The sequence below is a fragment of the Callithrix jacchus genome, chromosome 15 (assembly GCF_049354715.1).
Source record: "Callithrix jacchus isolate 240 chromosome 15, calJac240_pri, whole genome shotgun sequence".
Taxonomy (NCBI): domain Eukaryota; kingdom Metazoa; phylum Chordata; class Mammalia; order Primates; family Cebidae; genus Callithrix; species Callithrix jacchus.
This window is the reverse complement of record NC_133516.1, coordinates 96728592-96751665: the sequence shown is the minus strand read 5'-3', so window position 1 is coordinate 96751665 and position 23074 is coordinate 96728592. Positions and strand designations below refer to the sequence as shown.

At 34.2% G+C, this 23074-nt stretch overlaps 1 protein-coding gene across 10 annotated transcripts in view; it reads left to right on the top strand.

Annotated features, from left to right (window-relative positions):
• The window catches only part of CBLB (Cbl proto-oncogene B), a 207198-nt gene that overhangs the window by 153399 nt on the left and 30725 nt on the right, over positions 1–23074 (top strand). For 7 of the 10 annotated variants that reach the window (XM_078352259.1, XM_078352261.1, XM_017965276.4 and 4 more), the window contains exons 11-14: positions 4402–4587; positions 6123–6488; positions 14312–14406; positions 22738–22884. In XM_078352259.1, coding sequence (XP_078208385.1) covers positions 4402–4587; positions 6123–6488; positions 14312–14406; positions 22738–22884 — 794 coding nt within the window. The remainder of the gene's footprint in view (positions 1–4401; positions 4588–6122; positions 6489–14311; positions 14407–22737; positions 22885–23074) is intronic. The other 3 variants (XM_078352266.1, XM_078352263.1, XM_078352265.1) reach the window with 1 other exon arrangement.

Here is a 23074-nt window from a genome sequence, read left to right as displayed (position 1 = left end):
CCTGAGTAGCTGGGATTACAGGCACGCGCCACCGTGCCCAGCTAATTTTTGTATTTTTAGTAGAGACGGGGTTTCACCTTGTTGACCAGGATGGTCTCGATCTCTTGACCTCGTGATCTACCCATCTCGGCCTCTCAAAGTGCTGGGATGGCCTGCATTTTTATACAGAATGGAAGTAGAAGTAGTAGTGATTAAGACAAACTGGATGAATCAGTAAGTAATAATTAAATTAGCATAGTTCATTGTCTTAGAATTTAAACCTGAGCCTGGGGATTGCTTCTGTGTTTGTTTGTTGTTACTGTTTTACCCCAGCAGTTCCCTTTATCACCTATCATATGTAGAGAAAGATAAATGGCCTGGGTAATTTGAGCTGGGGATTAGAACTGCCGAAGAAGGCCCAGCAAAGCGTGGAGGAAATGACTGATTAAGAAGTCAATGTAGGGGATAATATAAACTGGTAAACTAAAGATGAATTGCCACATTCAGGTCCTAGCTATAGAGCTGTTTGAACTGCCTCATGACTACCTGTACAGGGGAAAAGCCTGTTACTCTAGAATTGAAAGTTTTTTAAACTGCAGAAATAAAAATTAAAAATGTGGGTATTATATAAAGACAGCATTGTCTTTTAAAGGAGAAATAATTTCGGTCTGCATTGAATTGATCTACTTTGGTTTACTTTATTTTCAGAAGGAGAATAAGGAGCAGCCTTTTTATTCTTCAAAGTGAGGTGATAAACTTTGATGTTCTGAATTTTTAATATCTCATCCAAAAAATTAATTATGAACTGGATTTTGCCACATTGTGCTAGATTTCCTTTTTTTCCTTAGACTTTCAAATAGGAAGGAAAGAAAAATACAATTCATGACGACTCAAATAAATTAAAAGTGACCTTTAATATGAATATTACCTATTAAAAATGTTTACAAGTCATCATAGTGTTTGAATTTTACCAGCGATAAAAGATAATGCAAAGCTTCAGTACCCTAACTGCATAATTGTTTTTAAAAATTGTAAAAGTTTCAGCAAAGAATAATGCATTACTATCAGAAGAGATTGTTAAATTTTCTGCTCTTACATGGGAATATTACTCTAATTTAGGAGAACTCAGGAAAATGACGTTTGGTGAATTTAGTACATATAATTGTTAAAGATGAAAGACTTTTTGCTCCTTCACATACTCTCCATAAAATCCTTGTAACTAAGCCAACTTACAGATACTGTAGTGCTTCAAAATGAATTAATTCTTCAAAAGGACAGTGCATAATCACCTTCAGAACACAATATGAATTTCCCTAAGCAAGGTATGCTTCCAGTTACATTCACAAAACTGCAGAGAGTCTGCTTGTCTGAAAGTATCTACAAGTTCAAGGTTATTACTTTGCCACACACATTGGTTTGGATGTCTGTTCTGAGGATTTTCATTATACTCTTGCAGTATCTAACAGGTGCTTCAACCCATTTCAAATCAAGTTTAGCCCATTATTTAAACATGCTAGAAATTTAGTAACTGGATAATATTAATAATTAATCCAATCTAGGGTGAAAGTCAAGTTCTAATACTGTGATGGGCTGTTGGCTCTATCACAATTCTGTGTCCTGTTTTAGGTAATGAGAGAAGTGGGAAAGTATTTCTGGAAGCAAAATGCTTGGAGGAGCACAGGTCTCATTCAGCAATCTTTGCAGTGTGTGTATCTGATAGCCCTGAAAAATATCTTTGCAAATAACTAAAGTACTATGCATTCTTTTTATAAGTAAAAAATATATTGTTTGGGCTAGAAACAGTATTGATAGCTTTGCTTCTTGATTCTTCTTTGTAAAGGATAGAAGCCATATCAACAAAGCATTTTTATCAGGTAATGGCTTTTCTAGTTCTCAGAGAATATAATTTATCCTAATAGGAATGGTGGAGAGTTAGATGTCCTGTGACAATTACTGATCTACAGTGTCAAGATTCTGTGATGCAAATAGCTTTACATCAGGAATTTTTTCTGATCTGTGATGACTTTAGGGTTAGTTTTGCTCCAGAAGATTCAAATTTATTACCAGATGAGGCCCCGTGACTTTCTGTGTAGAACTATTCCTTTGTTAAAAATCGCTGGCTGTACCAAAGTCAGTTTGTGACTATAAAAATTCTTTATTTTCTTCTTCAATTCAATTCAATTCTTCTTCAAGTTAAAAAATTGAATTTTTTAACTTAACATAACCAAGCTAAAATATATGGAAAAGAATCATTACTTTCTAAAAAGAAATGGTCCTTAAAGTTGTGGTGTAAAATCATGTTGAATTTTGTTGAATGATTTTGTTATTTGGCACCAACGGAGACAAAGACTTCACAGTTTAGTAAGGTCATGACAATGTTTAGGCGTATCTGAGGTATAGTCTTCTTTTTAGCCACTCAGATTTATTTATTTCATTATTTTTTAGAGACAGGATCTTGCTGTGTTGCCCAGGCTGGAGTTCAGTAGTATGATCATAGCTTACTGTAAACTCAAACTCCTGGGCTCAAGGAATTCTCCTGCCTCAGCCTCTTGAGTAGTAGGACTGGAGCAGTACACTACCACACCCTTCTAATTAAAAGAAAGAAAAAATTAGTGAAGAGGAGGTCTTGCTATGTTGCGCAGACTAGTCTCGAACTCCTGGCTTCAAGCAGTCCTCCTGCCTTGGCTTCTCAAAGTGCTGGGATTACAGGCATCAAGCCACCAGGGCTGGCCTCAGATTTATTTTAAAACGTCTTTACGAAGGGATGCATAAATTTCCAACTCTGTAATTGTGAGCTGTGTAGTGACTTCCTTGCAAAGAGTGTACTGTGGGAAGGAGGAGAGAAAAGAAAGAAACTTAACGTGAAGAAGTATGATAAACAATACTACAGGCAGGTAATTTAGGTCAACAGAGGCAATGGGGAATCATGTTGATAGCAGGGATTCTTGATACGATGTGGTCAGAATGACACTTTACTTCCATGGCTCTACTCCTCAAAACTTTCAACCCCAGACTAATTATTTTTAAAAATCAGACAAATCCCAATAAAGGAACATTCTGTGTAATCTCTAACCAGTACTCTACAAAACTGTCAAAGTCATGGATGTCGGAGAAAACAGTGGATGTCGGAGAAAGAGCCGAAAGGAAAGTAGGGAGGTGTTACCATGAAAACTAATATAATGTCCTGCATGAGATCCTGGAAAAGAGAAAAGACATTGGGTACGAACTAAGGAAATCTGAATAAAGTATGAATTTTAGTTAATAACCAAGTGTGAATGTGAACACAAAACTGTTACCTCAGTTAAAAACAGACTCAATGATAAAGCTGCTGAGTTCATATTAAATTGTCAAGTGATGACATCAGCTATTCTTGCAAAGGTAAGTAATGTTTAGGGGGAAAATGGCTTAGACATAAGTTTAAAACTCTATAAATACTACCATTCAGAAACAGAATAATATCAAAGCATGATCAATAGTGCTGTAGAAATCAAGCCGAAATCTTCAAAGAGCTAGTAACTCAGACTTGAAAAGGAAACTGCCCAGTATTTTAGAACAGAATATTGTTTATTCTATTAATGCTATTTGATTATATGGTTTTTGTAACAAATAGAAATCAGGTTATGCTGCGTTAAAACACACACACACACACACACACACACACACACACACACACCCCTTATGCAATAGCAAGTGTTATGTTCAAATTGAAGTGCTTACTGGCTTTTTGATGCTACTTTATCTACTAGACAATATGAAAAACTTGTAGTGACAGAAACTTAATCAGTTTTTGGCAGAAGTACAAACAGACTTTCATAGATATAGGTAATTGTTTTTCCAGGAAAATGTTTAACTTGAGAATTTCTTTTCCTTGTGAAGGATTAAGGGGAAAAAAGCAATGAGCTTAAACCTGTTTATCTTAAACATACAATGATTTTTTAAAAATCCCACCTGATTTAATTGGTTTGCAGAAAAATAGACTATGTACAAGATACATGTTTTATTTGGAACAAAGCAGTAGCTAAGTATTAGAATGTACAAAGCTTGAGCAAAAAAATTTATAATACAGAGAACCAAGAGCAATGTGCATTACTGCATTATGTGTTTCTGGCTTCCTCATAAAATATATATTGGTTTCTTGAAGAATGTCTGCATTTGGTTGTCTTTATAGTATACTTGTGCTGTTCTTTTTTCCTAAGCGCTTTCTATAATATATTGGAGAAACTTATCTATCTGTTATTTTCATAATACTAGCTTGAGGACAATGTGAACTATTTGCTTCTATTAATCAGGATAAACTAGGGAAATTCATTTTAACAAATGTACAGTGTCAGAAACCTTCTTCCAACCAGATGCATTCTTTAAGAACTTAGAATGCTCTGCACTCTAATAAACAGTGCCATCTTTCTTTTTTTTCTATTCTAGTGCACTGACAGGCAGAACTCACCAGTCACATCACCAGGATCCTCTCCCCTTGCCCAGAGAAGAAAGCCACAGCCTGACCCACTCCAGATCCCACATCTAAGCCTGCCACCAGTGCCTCCTCGCCTGGATCTAATTCAGAAAGGCATAGTTAGATCTCCCTGTGGCAGCCCAACTGGTTCACCAAAGGTAGATTAATTTTATTAAAAACACAGATAAAAAATGTATAAGACAATTATTGATTGCTCAGATTCTTTTAAATTCTATTACTCAGATTTTTTGTGCTTTTAATTATTAATTAATTAGTTTGGTGGGTTTCTCATTTAGTTTATGGTGAGCCCGCATTCATATTTTCTGTTTTATTACTATAAAACTTACATATAATTTTTGCAGAGAGAGAGAGCATATGTCTATAACTCCATGATTTGCCAAAATAAGTAGAAGAGTAAGTATAGTTATTTTTTAAGATAGATTTAAAAGGTCATTATATGCATTATAATAATTTGCATGCTGTTATCAAATGATATTTTATGCTCATTTTTATAGTGCCACGACAAGAAAAATGTAATGGGAGTATATTTGCATAAGGGCTTAAGGTGTGATAAATTATCACCCTTGTTTCAAGGTGACTCAGAAGAGGGAATTATATGTACTTTTTACACCTGGGGAAATTAATTGCAATGAATTGTAGTATTTGCAAAGTAATTATATTACTGTTTAATATTAAAGACATAACTCTTACTCTACAGTTAAGCCTACAGTTGATTTTATTGTGTGGATTTTTTCTTCAAATTTGATAAGTATAAGATTTTAAAAATTAAGTTTAGTTGGTAACAACCTGTATTGCCTAAAATTTGTTGGAAGGGCAACATTTTTAGTAGTATTTGATTTTCCTGTATTACCAGTTAATTTGGTTTTAAGATCATATGAAGACTTAATTAGAATACCATTTAGCATTATGTAAACACAATAGATTCCTTTTTTCTCTGCCATGTTCTAATATTAACACTACAAATCAATCATGAGATGAACCATGTAAATAAAAGCCAAAAGCGATGAAAAGCATATACATTCACTTCAGTGATATATACCTTTGTATTTCTATGTAGGAATCAGTCTGATCTTTGAAAATATTGTAAGAGTTCATAAAATTGAAGTAATTCCATATGTAGTGCTGCTCTGTTTCCTGGTGATTTTTCACTGTTCTGGTAATAACTGATAAAGAAGCAGAGCACGTTTGCCCCGTATCAGTGTGCTATATCGCAGTGATAAAAACAAAAATAAAGCTTTTCATATTCTGTAACTATTAACAAATCAAGTTGCTCTTTAAAAAAAACCAAAACAGTGACAACAACTTTGATAGATTTCTCCTCTCTCCTAAATCACAGAAATGTGCAAATAAATTATTGACATTAATGTCAAAACCATCATATAATTTTGATCTTTTGTTTCCATATCATTTCTATAACTTAACATTTGCATTTATGTACTCATTTCTATTTCTTTTAAATCCTAATGAAATGTATTTATCAGTTTTTTATTCTCATTTAAATTTCGTTAACTGGTGATAAAAGAAACTTACTAAAAGATGGCACAGCAATCTAATAAAACTCCTTGTTTGTCTTAGAAAATAAAAGCAATAATACACTAGTTTGTAAGTCATTTCAATGCATGGTACAACTAACTTTAGGGGTTTTTTTTTTTTTCCTCTTCTGTTTCTTTAGTCTTCTCCTTGCATGGTGAGAAAACAAGATAAACCACTCCCAGCACCACCTCCTCCCTTAAGGGATCCTCCTCCACCGCCACCTGAAAGACCTCCCCCAATCCCACCAGACAACAGACTGAGTAGACACATCCATCATGTGGAAAGTGTGCCTTCCAGAGACCCGCCAATGCCTCTTGAAGCATGGTGCCCTCGAGATGTGTTTGGGACTAATCAGCTTGTGGGATGTCGACTCCTAGGCGAGGGCTCTCCAAAACCCGGAATAACAGCGAGTTCAAATGTAAATGGAAGGCACAGTAGAGTGGGCTCTGACCCAGTGCTTATGCGAAAACACAGACGCCATGATTTGCCTTTAGAAGGAGCTAAGGTAAGACATATACAAAGCATCAGCTAGAGAATCTGCTTATAAATGTTTCTGATGGTCGGTAGCATAAGGCTGGGAAGTGGATTTTTTGCCTAGTATCCTACTTCCCTGCAGGTCTTTAATTATCTCCAAGTTATAAATAATCAGAAGCTCATTAAAACTTGAACTTAAAATAAGTCAGGAGGTTCTAAGTAATGATTTAAATTTAATGTGAAGATACTAGACCATTTGCCTGAGATTTATTTCACCTTCACTTATTTCATTTGCCAAAAATTTCTTCTATTAATAACTTAGTGGTGCTATAATCAGCACTGTATTTTTTTAAATAAACTCTTATAGTTCCATCCAGTTTTTACACGTCGTGTTACTGTACATGTTCTAAATCAGTTGCTGCAATTAGTTATTGTTGCCTGGGACAGTACACACTAGGAAGCCAGGTAAAATGAACTTCTATCTACTTAAAAACAACAAACCAAGTTTACTCTTAAAAATCGAGTTCTTTTCCCCCAAAACTGAGAGATTCTCACACTTGCTGATTTCTCACCCGAAGGATGTTACCACTATCATGTATATGCCTAAGAAGGAGTTTATGTGCGCAAGGAACTGAAGAGATAGCCGCAGAAATCCCTTGGCAGAGATGTACTGTAATAATTTCTGGTATTTGCTTCCAGGATGCTTTTGGCTCTGAGATTAGATCATTGCCATATTCTCTCTACTGACAGAGGCCTTGGCTCTTCTGAAGGCTGTAATATTAAAGCGATTCCATCTCTGCAGACTTTAAATTGTTACTTTACAAAAGTAGTCTAGTCCTTCAAAATAATGGTTTGAAGTTCGTGGGTTTGTCTAATAACATATTCAGGATACAAGGAAGATGTGTGACTTGCACTCAGTTCCTCTGTGTGTGTGGAGGTACAGTGATAATGAACACTCTGTATGACAGTATTAAACCTCAGTGATAAGGGGTAACATGAAAGGAAAAGTCACAACTCTGTAGTGCAGTATTCAAAACAAAGGCAAGGAGTGGTGGCAGTTTGCTGTGACTCTTTGCCAGTGACTCACCTTGATACCTTCAGTCTCTTCTATTATAAATATGAGGATCTCTAAAGGCTTCTTCAGGGTCACCTAAATATAATGTAAATGTAAGAGAACGCACCAATAAACCCAGTTTTAGAATGATCTCTGTCAGTGGGGAGGTCATCCTCAGAAGAGTTTTTCCACAATCTAGAATGCTGACTGGAGGGACATGCTATTTTTAATTTTTTTTAATTTTTAGTGTTTTTTTCCCCTTTCGAATCTGTTACTTTTTATTCATATGTGATCACATTTGTCTTGGGTTAGGAAGAGTGTTAGGAGAAGCTCGAATTAACTAGTTATATCTCACCAGCATGTTATATTTTCTGAATGAACTTCAAAAATACTTAAAATATAATAGTTGTTACAGCCATTTCATTGAAGATATCTTGTTTCAGGATTCTTTTAAATAACATATTATAGTCTTAATGCTATTATAATTTGCCCTCCTAAGCCCTAGAAAACTCACTGATAATTTTTTTTATGAGATGTTATAGTTTCAAAAATTGGGGTAACAGTTTCTTAGGTTTTTGGTATGAGATACTATTTTTATTTTATTAACTACAGGTATGAAATATTAATTGTGATATTTCATAATTATATTTATAATTATGAACATTCCTTTAAATATTTCTATATGAACTTTCATGCTGTGATCACTGATACAGATTAGTATTACAGAGACCATTGAGTGAAAAATTTATCTCTTATTGAAAGTTAAACTTTAATATTACTTAGTTCTCTCTAAATAATTCTCATTAGTATTCCCTAAGGTCTAATCTCATGTATTGGATGTATTCATATTGCAGAACTGATATCCTCAAGTTAATTTCATGTTACTCTTAGATTTGGTGTTTCAACCAAAATTAGACTTTTTTCTAATTTCAACCTAACTGTTTAACTTCTGGAGTGAGCTGTAAAGAAGAATTTATATATAGTAGATGCGTGAATGCTACAAAACTATAAAACAGACCATGTCTCCTCTTTTATTACCTTTATAAAGGAAAACTAGTTCCACTTCATTAGATCATAGGACATACCAGAACTTACATAAAGTATAAAAGGCCTAATTCTTCTTCTCATTTTATTCTTGGGACACTTAAGAGATTGGCTTCAACTAACAACTGCCATGATTACTTAGGATCCTGTAATTCTCAGTTTCTGTGATTCTGGGTTAGAGTTTGTAACCAGGCTCCAAAATCAGACCTGGATTTCACTTTCTGCTCTAGAATGTACCAGCTTTGTGTATGTGAGCAACTTACTCCATCTTTGTCCCCAACCTCACTTATTTTCCTTATAAATAAAGTGAAACTTTATTTTATCCTTTCATATAAAATGGAATGTTAATAATACCTGGTATCTAGGAGAATAGTTAGCTTCCAACTATCTAAATTTCTATGCAGGAATTAAATAAAACAAAAATAACAGCTGGACATAGAGTGTCAAAATAAGTTGTAACCATTGGCATTTTTATCCAAAATAGTTGTTTGTTTTTTAAACCAAAACATCTTCTCTTTGTTCCACTCCTTTTTTTACTTAGCATAGTTCCAAATGAATGCTTGGTAAGCTCTCAATAACCAAGTTAATAACTTCTTTAAGCACTCAGTAAGTTATTAACTTGGTTACTTATTACTTATTATTGAGTGCTTATAATATAATACTTACTTGGTGCCAGTAATGTAATACTTAAGCCAGTGATAAAAGACAAAGGAGTGTATGTGCTTGGGTTTGGGTGTGGGCAGCTGTAGGCTAGGAGAGAAAAGGTGAAGGAAGAGGATGGCCATGATATGCAAGGAGTTACAAATGGATGGGGTTTTTATGTATCTTGCATAATTTTCTTGTTTAAAATAGGATTTTTTTCCTCTGTAGAAGAGTAGTCATTTTAAATATGTGCGTCATACACAATAAGAAAGTGAGAGTGGATGAAGAGAAAGGGGAGATATTTTGATTTTTTTAAAAGACTAATATTTTTAATAAAAATGGTGGGTGTTAACAATGTATTTTCACCCTTCATACTTAATATGCCATTTTGTTTTGTATTACTTTATCATAGGAATAAAGGATGTGGAGACTTAGCTATTTGGAGGCTGTTATTCACATAGTCTATCAGGCCCCCCAGTGTAAGCAAATACACTTTTTTTTTTTTTGGTCAAATAGTAAAAACTGCCACTTAGGTTTAGTAGTTTTCATTAGAGGCAAAGCTTCAAGTTTAATAACAAGTTTCCATTTTAGAGATAAGAAAATGTGAGTAAGTACTAAAAATGTAAATGAAAAGTAACAATACATGTGGAATAGAAGGGAATTTATAAAAGTTAGTACCCTGTCGATGGGCGAGGACTTGCTCCCCTGCATTATTCGTCCTTTGTCCGTGTGTCAGTTCCCATCATCCAATAGAACCATTTGCCTTTTCTCTATGCATCGTCACTAGAACAATGAATGGTAGGAGAAATGGGAATAAATTAAGCTCTAATTACTCCATTTGCCAAGAGTAGAGAACTCTGAGGAAAAAATTATTCTAGCTCATAGTTAAAATGAAGTGTAAGATTTTTTCGTGACATTCATTAATTCTCTTTACTCTTCCCTTCCCACTTAGCATAATCAAAAGCTAGCCAAGGTCATACTTTACTTTAAATGTGGATCTACAAACTAAGAATTATTAAGTTTATTTATCTGATTTTATTGGTAAGAGAGTTCTATCCTATAGCATTGTTTCCATTCTCTGAAAGTCTCAGATTTTAGTCACCTTATAAAGCTGTTTCTTAATAAACATCTTGTTGGCTAGATATTTATTGTTGGTGGTGGTTTGTTTTAATCATCTGAGAAAAGTAATTCTACCAAAATATATTAAAATATGACTATAAACTTGAAAGGTATCTACTTATTTCAAGATATTAACATTGTTCCCAACTGTCATTATTTGTTCCTCTTGAGACACTAAGAATACTGCTGTTTCTTATGTGATTAAACTGTCTTTCACTGGTCATGTTACTTACAGTGACATTGTTCTAAAGATGACCTTATGTGTTATAATCTTTTGAAGATGTTGCAAGATAAATACATCAAATGATTTCCCTTTTTGCAGCTGTGGCTTGTTGTACTTTTGGTGGAGAGGCACATGTTTATATTAATGACCTTCAAGTCATCTATACATTTTGAGAGCTGTCTTTCAGAAAATCAGTCCTCTGTGTATACTGGTTTCATGTCTAGTCTGTTGTTGAAGGACAAAATATAGGGATGCTTTTGAGGTAGCATGTGTAGGGGTTTACATGTGTAGGATAGGGAATAGGTTTGTGTTTGGTAATATTTTTTTAAAAGCTTTTCTTAATTGTGCTAAGATTTTCACAAAAGTGTTTTCTCTGTACCTCAAGGATCCCAGATGTTTTCATCTTCAGTTTTTAGACAATATCTGAATCACAAGAAAACATTTTATACTTAAAGATTAGGATTAGATGATATCTTGGGGCATTTACAGAAATGCTAATCTAGGATAACCTTGATTTCTGATAAATTTTACAAGCCAGTTTATCCTTCTCTCACAAGTCTAAACTTCCACTGTTGTGTTCTTATTTCTTCAACCTCATTACCTAATTCAGGTATATGAGTACCTAGGATGTTCAAGATACTCTCGGAATGCAAAGGGGAACGAAGCACGGAAAAGCTAGTGAGGGTGAGACAGGCATGTGATGAGGAGGTGAGGCATATGAGAAGCATCCAGAAAATACGTGGAATCCCCAAGAGGAAACATTCCAAGATGCATGGCTGAAAAAGGAATAAAGAAAGCTTCATGCAAGAGGGTCACTGGCTAGACATTAAAAAACTGGCAGCTGTTGTTTTTGTAGGTAGGAGAGGTGGGAAAATATGTATAATGTATGTAGTCAATTTTGGATGGTGTATAGCATAGAGACAGTAGGCAGGTGAGGTAAGACCATAGCAACATAAGTTGAAACCAATTATGAAGTGTCTTGGATTCTACACTAAGTTATCATCATTTGGTAGTCAGGAAAGAGCATTTAAAGTTTCCTTTTCTGGCAGAGGAATGCTGGGATCACAATTGTGAATTTCGATTTTAATCGGTAGCATTTGCAATGCAATTGTGATAGATTTGGAACAGTGAACTAAGAATGCATGGAACAAAAAAGATGTTTCCTAGTTGAGGAGTCAGCGAGGTTTCGGTGTGAATTGCTTCAGTGGATACTATCAGTCTGTACATCTGAGGAACTGTAGTTTATTACCATTTGCAACTAGATTTTTCAGATATCTAGAAAACAAAAAGTATTTATTTTTAGTTTCCAAAGTTGTGGTTTATTGTGCTTACTCATGTAGTGACAGCTAAAATGATGTTCTGGTGTAATAAAATGGTTATAGGTGAGAACATGAAATTCAGAATGACATAATGTTAAATTATGTCCTCTCAATCTTGTCCTCTAGCCACTGTCGATAAATATAAACAGCCACTTTAGATGAACAGAAGCATGACCACATTGTAAAGTACCTGCGTATTTGGGTCTTTTGCTATTTCAATCTACTAATTACGAAAGAACTACACAGAATTTCATGTTTTGTATTAGGCGTATTGTCAACTCTCGGTGTATATTTATGAACAGTTTAATGGAAGAATAGCCATTAAACAAATTATTTATACGTAGATAGATATGTATATATTTGCCGAGAGTATTTCAGTAAAAATGAGTTTCTTTCAGTTAAACCTAAAGAAAGTCACTTCACTAGTTAATAAATCCATTAATAATTTCATCTCTGCCAATCAGCAGTCAATACTCATTTAAGCCCTGCTGTATGTAAAGCCCCATAAAGCATATGCTATAAAATGGAAAAGGAATCATGAATTTTTGTCCTGAAAGAGGCCCAATGTGGCCTAAATTCTCCTCAACAGAATGTAAGCAAAATATCATCAGATGCCAAACACCATATGAATGGTTTAGAAAAGACACTACAGCATTTCACTGGCCAGAGAAATCCTTTAGTTACTATGCATCAGTAACAAACCGTATTTCTGAAGCAGTTAGAAAAGATTGTATTTGCATTTGAAAGCAGATTAATGGATTGTTGCAAAAAATTAGGAGCGAGTCGCTTAATTTTCTTAGGTATTGCCCTCCAAGAGTAAGTTACCTCATTAATTGTGCTTTGTGGTTTTTACTAGTGATAAAACATCATTGCCTGTATGACTTGTCTTCATGAAATTTAATAGTAGTACATAAAAATGTGCAAGCTCTGTTATTAGTATATTTATTCTCTTTTACCTAATGTGTAAGATGAAAGCAGTTTCAATAGCAATAAATGTTTGAGTTTATTGATATTTTTTAAAGATGTGTTCACAGTATTCTGATTATAAAATTATGGTTGGTTCATTATTAAATTAGAGTTGATACAACTCAAATTGTTATTTCCATCTCTCTCTTTGATTTTATTATTGCTGAAAGTTTATTAAGCATCTATCTATGTTGGATGCTTTGTCCTAAAATAACAAACTATTGCATATAAAATCCACATTACATTTTCCAGAATGAGTTTTATATGTATTTGTGACAGAAATTAAAGAGATTTGATTGCAGATACCTTACGTCGTATCTATCCAGCAGCATGCAAAGAAGTCCAGTTTAGAATGACTTCCAATGCTCAATATCACAGTGAACATTTGTGGTTTGATATGTGTATTTATCAGTTAAAAGGGCTTTTTTATGTTAAAGGATTTTATTAAACTTTGAAATGATTAATATCTATTAGGAAATTTCTTCTTTCTGGTAAACTCCAAAGCACTTTGCCTTCTTCTGTTATTTGGCCACAGTCAAAGGCCTAAGATAAAACCATTTCATTTAAAGGTAGTATTTTGTCATGGCTACAGTATATTGAGTCTAATGAGGGGGGAAACATGGAAAAAGAGAAATTGGTACTAAAGCATAGAGCTAGTCTCTAGAGTGAAACTTAACTGCTACAAAATTTGATTTTGTAGCTTTGAAATAAAAATGTTGGTACATTTCAAATGTGTTCTTTAAACTTGTTTCTTTTCTAAGTTGATAGGTAAGGGTATGGTCTTTTCAATTTTGTATTCTAAAGCTTCAACATCATTTTAGAGATATGATGGGGGAAAGTAATTGGTAAGTCCTTGACTGAATTATCTAGCACTGTTCAAGTTACTTTACATCCAGTTAGCCCCACCATCAGCCTGCCTATTAAGTATGAATTCATAAGAGTTTATAGAAGAGCTCCATGATAGAAATCTAATGATTGCTTGCAGGTCTTAAAATATGTTCAGTCTTTTCTTGTGAATATGTTTCTGCAAGTTATCCTTTCATACCCCTCCCCCTTTTAAGTTGCTGTAATTTCAAATGGTAAGAGAAACAAAGAATAGTTTTTCAGACATTTCCTGTGGCGTAACAGAGAACTCTAGACATCAGAATTTCCTACTTCAAGTAATTGAACACTGGCTTTGGATGGCCCCATATAAGCAAGTTAGAAATTGTGCTTTGTGTGTTCACAAACTGAAATTTTTGTTTAAATTCGCCTGCTCTTCGAAAGTCAGAAGAGGTCTCTAGTTATCATTAGCCCAGAAGCTTCAGCCATGAAAGAACAAAGGCATTTTATTCATGTACTGTTTTATCAGAAAGTTTAAGAGTGTTCTGTTCACCCTGGTGAAATACAATTTAGAGCACTTTACTTTGGAAGGACTTAAGAATGACATCAATGCTGCTTTTTTCTTCACCCCTTACAGAGAATGCTAACTTCTGATTTACTTTCAGGTCTTTTCCAATGGTCATCTTGGAAGTGAAGAATATGATGTTCCTCCCCGGCTTTCTCCTCCTCCTCCAGTTACCACCCTTCTCCCTAGCATAAAGTGAGTTTTATTGTATTTGGAGATCACTTGTCCATGCATCAAGATATGGTAAAGAGTGGTTTGGAGGTTCTCAGTACAGAAACTACATGATGAATAGAAAGTCATTGATAGTAAACAGCCTGCTGTATTTACAAACTAAATTACCATAAATCAAGATGCTTCTCAATTCTTTGCTGGTAACCACATCTATGAGACTTAACCTAAACTCTTGAGGTTACACATATAGCAACAGGGAGAGAAAGCTAAGTATTCCTTGCATCAAAGAGGATAGAGTAGCACATGAGGTATCCCTTCAGATTTACTTCTTCTCGTCAGAGGTATTGCATTTTGTCTCAGCTTCCCAGTTTGACATCATAAAATAATCTTTGGTTCTACCAGTTTTTTCGTTTCTCACGTCCATTTAGCTACTAAATCCTGTTGGTTGTTCTTTTGGAGTTTTTCATATTACTCTAATCTTCTCCATTGCTCTAGCATTGCCTCAGAGCTGGACAACTGAAAGAGTCTTGTATCTGATCACCTCATATGATCTAAGATTTAGTATCAATGCATTTAAGGCTAGTGAAATGAGATAACTGGGTACCTCATTTGAAAAATGGGGTCCCAGAGGCACACTAGATATCTACCAGTGATATCTTCCCAAGTTTAACCAGCGTAAATTGGATATCACAATTCTAATATTCCTACTCTTTATGTGAAGTCCGGTTGTCTGCCTTTCCTCCGGTATATTTTGTTCACTGCGACTGAGTTCATATAATTTAAATTCTGCCTTCTCTAGGTCATTTTCCCCCTCAAAACCAGCATTGTTTCCCTTTTTCTATTAAAGTAACTCTATACTCTTCTGCTAACAGTGAAATCCTACAAAATTTTACCCCAACTAAAATATTTTTCAGGGATTCCTAATACTTGCCCTGTGATTATATCTGGATTGTTTTTTCTGGCTTTGTAAGATGTTTATATTGTTCTCTCCTGTGCTTCACCTTTTCCTAATCTTTAACCCAAAGGTCCATATCTCAGGCTCTATTTCTTCCTGAAATGTTCTGTGACTTCTTAGTTGTAATGATTAAGACTGATTCACATTCCTCTTCCTGCAGTTTATTTTCCACTCACGTGATTATGTACTTGCCATACTGTTTTCTACTTTTAATGTGGCTCTCCAATTGAAAAGATTACAAGATGTTGAGGACGAAACTTTCTGTGTTCTCTATCTCCCATAACATCTTACTGTATTTGATATATACTAAGTAAGTTATTTGCATGTAGTAAGTACACAGAGGCTACATGGATGCTTAGTTGATTGATTTAAATTTTATCTGCTGATGTCCTTGTTTCCAATTGAAAGTCTTAGAGCTTCTTCATTCCATCACCTGTAGTTCACTGAATTCCCACTATACATATTAATGCAAAGGAAAAATAAGGTAAATCCCAGCCCCCAAGAAATTTGCAGTCAACTTTAGAAAATAATATTAACACATATGAAGTCCCTGGAGAACGGTGTGCACTACCTTTTATACTGCTAACTTAGTAGTTTCAAATGAGTTTGGAGGAGTGGTTATAGACTTTGTGAATCAAGGATGTTTCTTGGAGGGATGGGCATTTCCTTATTCGTGTGCAGTACAGGCACAATTGGGAAAGGTGGGATGTAAGAAGAAACAAGACTGAAATTTGACATCGTTCAGGGGACGGTGGGAAACTCAACGAATTAGATCATTCTCCAGTGGGAACTTCTCTTGGAGCTGCCAGATATTAAACAGACATAGGAGTTGGAAGCAATTACACATATCCTGGGTAGTAGGCTTTAAATCATTGACAACATATGATGATATTCTAGCCCTAAATGAACTCTGGATATATGTGCATGTAATAAAACATCTAAGCTCAATTGCCTCTGCTAACCCAGAGAACATTAGAAAATCAAATCTTGCTAATTAGAGATTAAATTTTCACATTCTGTTTATTAAATTCATATTGGCAAGTAGGAAGAGAGCTGGAGGTTGCGTTTGCTTCATTTGTATTTAACGTTAAATACCTGCTTCTCCTGTAAATGAAGAAAAAATAACAAACTTATCATAAAATACACTTTTTCTAATACTTCAGTTGGTAAGTGCATTTAAAATTAGTCATACTTTCTCTTTACTCTTGATTTTCCCCCCAGAAATAATGCAGTCGTTTCATTTAACTAGAGAAATATTTTAACAGTGCACGCTTACCAACAAATTAGTTTTCTATTTTGCATGCTGCAAGTCAGCCATAGTTAGCAATACAAATGTTAGCTTTTAATGGCACATTTATCTCTCCAGTTTATTTTTGTTTCTGACTCTGTAGGTAGCAGTTGTTCATTGTAGAAAATATGCAAAGTATATAAAAGAAAAAACAAGTGAGTTACATACATACAGGCATATGCATATGCTAAATATCAATGCCCAGAGTTTTAATTTTCACGTTTGTAATTTAAACTTGTATTTACCTCATTTAGCTTGTATCGTAGAGATAATTTCATGCCCTTGTTTCTTAACATAATCATAAGCATTTTTCTTAATTGTTTAGTTATGCACTGTGTTTGTTATAAAGCCAGCATGGAATGCTGATGTGAACGGTAGAATAAAATCAGACTGGATACCAGACCTGACTCCACCATTAAGTATGTGTCTTATTTTTAACAAGGTCACTTCTCTGGGCCCTTCCCCATCTGATAGAAGAAAGGATCAGTTTAACTTAAATTATCTCCACAGTCCTTTTGAGATTCAGCTTTTTAGGTTCTATACAGTGTGTTTTTCTAAAGGATACTTGCGGCAAACCTGGCAACTTGCAGTGAGTAGAGTCCTGGCTCTGGAGGGTCTTAGAACAGAGGTCTCAGCAAAATGTCACTCACGGAAATAGGAATTTTGGATGTTCCAGTATTCACTTCCACGTCAGACTCTTGGTGCATGTTTCAAAGCAAAACATTGCTACCTAACATACACTTCTGTAGTTCTCACCAATGTTGAAATCTCCAATGTTAAATCCATGTATGTCAAATCTAGCCTTTACCTTTAAATTTAGACTATAACTATTTACCAAAATAGAATCGTTAAATATTTGATATTGTTACTCTGATTCCCATTTATATGATGTCAGAGGCTGCCTGTGTTTCCCTTCTTGTTAAACAGCATCTTTGCAATTATTTAACTTTTATTGTGTAGTTTGTCTTGAGACTTAGAAGAGTATAAAATTTATTCTAAAATACGTACAGTTGTAAAAGTATAAAAAAGTAAATGTAAAATAGAAAGAAAGTAAAAATTTGAAATTATTTGCATCTATATACTTAATTTTTCTAAAATAATGTCTTTTCCTAGTTTCTACTTAACATCTTTAACACTTAGCTATAAATATAAAATTTTAACTAAATGCCAGAAATATGGATAATAATTTTTTGGAGGGAGAACAAAATAATCCTATGTGAATTCTTTTTACTTTCTGGTTTAAATTGTTTATTTACTAAATTATGTTTACTTGGAAATAGTTTGATTTTTCAAAATTACAACTAAATGATACTCTGATTAGTTAAGGAAATATTTATTTTACTTGACACCCAGTAGGTTGGCAAATGAACAGAGGCATTATTTACGAGTAATAATGGAGTAGTTACTTCCAGATAAGGTAATGATCTGGAATGTTGAGGAATGTCTTTGTTGTTAAGAATTGTGTGTGTGTGTGTGTGTGCCTTGTCTTTCAGACATGGACCCTTCTGTACTTCTGACATATTAAACTTAGGCTTTCAAATACCCATGAACCAATGTTACTTGGTTTGTATTTTTGTAAGAAAGGTTTCTTGTTGTTGGAGGTGGTGTTATCTATTTTTATGAATATATATTGTTATAACAAATATTTTTCTAAACAGATAAGTGCTTATATTTTTGGTTCTTAAACAGAGAATCCCAGTTTCACTTAACTATTTTCTTTTTTTTTTTTTTGAGACGGAGTTTCGCTCTTGTTACCCAGGCTGGAGTGCAATGGCGCAATCTCGGCTCACCGCAACCTCCGCCTCCTGGGCTCAGGCAATTCTCCTGCCTCAGCCTCCTGAGTAGCTGGGATTACAGGCACGCGCCACCATGCCCAGCTAATTTTTTGCATTTTTAGTAGAGACGGGGTTTCACCATGTTGACCTGGATGGTCTCAATCTCTTGACCTTGTGATCCACCCGTCTCGGCCTCCCAAAGTGCTGGGATTACAGGCGTGAGCCACCATGCCCGGCCCACTTAACTATTTTCATTCAGTTGCTTTACTGACTGGAGGTGCAGTGTGTACAAGATAAAAACTTTATCATCTTTGGAATTTATGCTCTAGTTAGGCAGAAGAGAAAGTAGACAAATAACTATATTGTATATTGTCAGCTTGTGGTGAGTGCCAGGAGGAAAAATAAGCAGAGAAGAGGCTAAATAATGGTAGAGAGGTTTATACTTTCGATGAGGTCATTAGGAAAGGCTAATATTTGAATAGAAACTTGAAGGAAGTAAGGGAGCAAACCACGAGGTTACCTGTGTGAAGAGCACCGAAGCTGGATAGAGCACAAGTACAAAGCAACTTCACATCTGTTTCACTGCTTTACAAGTTAGTGAAAATGCTTGTGTGTAAAGCTTACCTTCAACCTTGATAATATACCACACAGACTGTTTTGATGTCATTAAATAACCTTCAGAATTAGCATGTATATGATAAAATTTAGTGTTTTGAGGAAATGATTTCTATGTGGGACATGTGCAGAAATCATTTCAAATATAGCTATATTTTGTTTTATCTCTTCTCTGGGCTATTTCTTTTTCTTTTTTTTTTTTTTCTAGACTGGAAAGTGGGTTGTGGGAGGATAAATTATAACTAGAAGTGGCTACTATATAAGATAAATTTGTCACATTTGAGCCATTAAGTATTATAGGAATTTTAGAGACAAAAGAGACCTCATCCAAATTGGGTCATCAATAGGATAGCCATGTAATTTTTTCCTGGGACACCACTGAGAGTAAAAGGGGGTATGGTTACTAATTATGGCAGGATAAGAGAAACAAACTGGTATCACCCAGGCAAAGCAGGACATACTCCATACATCAGGGAAAGGTTCGTGGAGTAAGTTGCATTTAAACTAAACCTTGCAGTGAATTTAAACCAGAATCCCAAATCCTTTCTCAAATACAACGTCCTATTAGTACTGTGTCTCACATGTGTGCCTTGGAGCTGCCTTAAACGGTTTAAGAAATATGGCCTAATGTATAGGGCAAGCTCAAAGTTTCTATTTAAACAGAAGATATTTTTCATTACTTGCCTTCAGATATTATTAAAGAAGATAGATTCTTATACGTAGAAAACAAGCTTACTAATTAAGCATAGCATTGGAAACTATCCCCCGTGCCGGCCTGAAAATTCACTTGTTTCTTGGTTTGTTTCATGTGTGCATATGTCGAAGATGAATATATTTATCACTGAAGTCTCAAATAACTAACAATGAATTTGTTAAAATGTCCAGGTTGTGGGGAGGTTGACTGTGCATCTTTGAGAGTGTGTTTCCCTGTGTATTACCAGTGTATTCACTCAGTAATAACAGCAACAGAGCAGAGCACTCCGTGAATGTAGGATGATAATATAAAGGGAATCCAGTAATAAGTGTAATGGTAGGCCTTAATGTGGAGTCAGCCAAATCTAATTTGTTCAGCTTTATTCCTCTGGTATCCTAAAAATTTCCCATAAGTTTAGTCAGCAACTGAAGATTGTCCTATGTCCCATAAGATAGAAATTTTTTCTACCAGAAGTCACATATATGAATAGATGATGACTAATTATAAATCCAATTATTTTACTACTTACTTAGTAATAAGTAAAATTAAACCTGTTTTTTGAATGAGTTTGTAGAGGAAAATAAAACCCCATGTGTCATTCCAGATGGTGTAATTAGTTATGTGAATTTAGTTTTTTTATTTTCCTGTTTTATGGACAATTTCTTTATCTTATTTGTACCATTCTCTTCGGTTATTTTTTGTGATAGAAACCAGGTTTTTTTTTCAGAACTGGATAAGATTAATTTTTAATAAAAATTATGTAATCTTGAATAAAATACCCGGGAATGTTATAAATTGGCTTATTTCTCATCTAAATAAACTATTATATTGATATTAGAGTTCCACTAAAAAACATAAGCAGAAAAATAAAATCTGAATCTTTAGAACTTTATTAAAATGGTCATAAATGGAACACCTAAGGTTTCTTTTTCATATTTAGATAACAAACACCACTTGAAGACTATTTCTTTACTTCTAGATATAATTCTCTAAAATCCATTTAAGCTAACAATTTATACTAGTAAGTTTTAGCAATAAGTCTTATTATTCCCTGAGGTGTTAGATGAGCTTTGCTTTTCACTTCATTCTGAAATAATCTGCTGATTTGTGGCAAAGCAAAAGAGTAGGGGAAATTCCACAAGAGAAATTCTCTATCAATGGAGGTAAAATATCAAATTGGCCACAACATAAAGTGATTTCAAAAATTGTCCATTGTTGACTCATAATGAAGTGCTTCTTTGGAAACTTAAATCTTTGGAGGGAAGCTGCAACAGGCAGATCTTAGAACATTTCTGTTTTTGAATAGTTGTTAAATGTTTGGTGAAAAATACTGTTTACTTTTTTTACATAGTGTATGCTTGAAAAACATAGAAAGAAAGGGATTTATTATAAATAAAAATATCCTAGGCGTAGAAAGGATGTACAATGTATATTTCTCTTTTTATTTGGTAATAGAACCCATTCTGGTTCTTGCCTTAGCTAAATTGATGTCTGTGTTTACAGGAATTCATGGAAAAAGTAATAGCATAAATCCCTCCCTGCTCCATTACCATAGATCACCATTTTGCAGCCCATATGCTTAACTGCCTTTAATTGGAAAGTAAATCAAAGTTAAATCATAATAGGTGTAATAGTAGATTATTATTAAGGCCCTTAGCTGATGCTCTAGGTAGTGACACTGGACCTTTTGTCATTACATCACTGTGCTTTTGTCTCCCTGTAACTCTCATGTGAATTCTAAGGTTGCTCAAACAAGACTTTAAAGATCAGTATTGAACATTTTTTCAAAGATAGGTATTAATAAAGATACACTTGAAAAATCTTAGTTTTTCTTTTATCTTTGAATGTCCTAGAGGCCTAGATAACATGGTTGAAACTTAAATCTTTTGATTTTTCAAAGTTCTTTCTTGCAATGGTCACAAAGAAAAGCTCCTAAAATTGTTTCCATTCTAAATAGTAAAAAGAAATAAAAATGAAAGTTAATTCAGCCTTGTTTGTTTAATATACCAAAGGCCTCTTGCTCCCTCTACAGAAGGTGCTTCAAAATTGCAGTCACTTAGCTTTTTTTCTTTTAATTGAACAGATTTCTTACGAGATTCATGATGATTAACAAAAAAATTTAGATTCATGTGTGTATTTCCAAACTAGCCTTGCAAACTGGTTGGTCGTCCTAAAGTGAATCAGGCTGGGTTTGTGCATTTCTGCTTTGGCATTTTTCGTTGTCTTCAGCCAGAGTTAGAAACTCCAGTAGCAACAACTGTGAAAAAACATTGCCTATTGACTATTTGTTTGGGTTTGTTTTATTTGGTTTACTTACTCTTATGGATAAGTGAAATGCTAATTTTTGAAATTAGGTGATGGTTTTACCCATTTTAATTCTCTTTTATTTAGCCAGGGAATTTAAGCCATAAAAATAATGTGCTCCAATTCAAAGACTTAAAAATATGTTCTCTCATTATCTATATCTAATCATTCCATTCATTTTTAGCTCTTAGTTGTTTGTAGGACAAAAAAACCTAACAACTTCAACTATAATTTCACAGGATAGTTAAGTTTTATGGAATTAAACTGGATATTTTTCCAACTACAGATAATATTCACAAGAGATTAAAAGTTTGACTATTCTATACAGAATAACATATAAAACTACCATCCTATTATTTTATCATCATATTTTACCCATTTAATTTAAATTGGAACAAAATATTTTAATAGCTTTGGTTTTAATAAATTTTTACATTTTGTCTTACGAATCCAACATCTTTTTATTTTGACAGATTACTAGTTTTTCCTATTGTGCCATTTAAAATGATAAGGATGAAAACTATTTTATCCCGTCAAGAGTCTTAACAAAAGATTGAAAATCCTTTTCATTTGTATTTGATACAAGAACAGCTTCTCTGATGTTACCCTGTAATTGAAGAATGAACATAAGTGATAAAGTAGCTTCTTTGACTTTCATATGTCACATCAGACTTCCCTGTTTTGAATATTTTGCTTAAACTAGATTGGATTTTTTTCCCGGTAGGTGTACTGCTCCGTTAGCAAATTCTCTTTCAGAGAAAACAAGAGACCCAGTAGAGGAAGACGATGATGAATCCAGGATTCCTTCATCCCATCCCATTTCCCTGAACTCACAACTATCTCATTGTCATAACGTAAAACCTCCTGTTCGGTAAGAAGATGGGCAGCTTTTTACCACTTGCATCTGCATAAGCATTATCATTTGTAGTGTTGTTTTTAAACAATTGTTTCACGTCTAGTTCAAAATCCTTGATTTCCAGCTCAAAGCCTTTTGTTCCTATAGAGCGTTTCCTGTATTACTTTTAAAGAAAACTAAAAGATGCAGATTTCTCATTATTCAG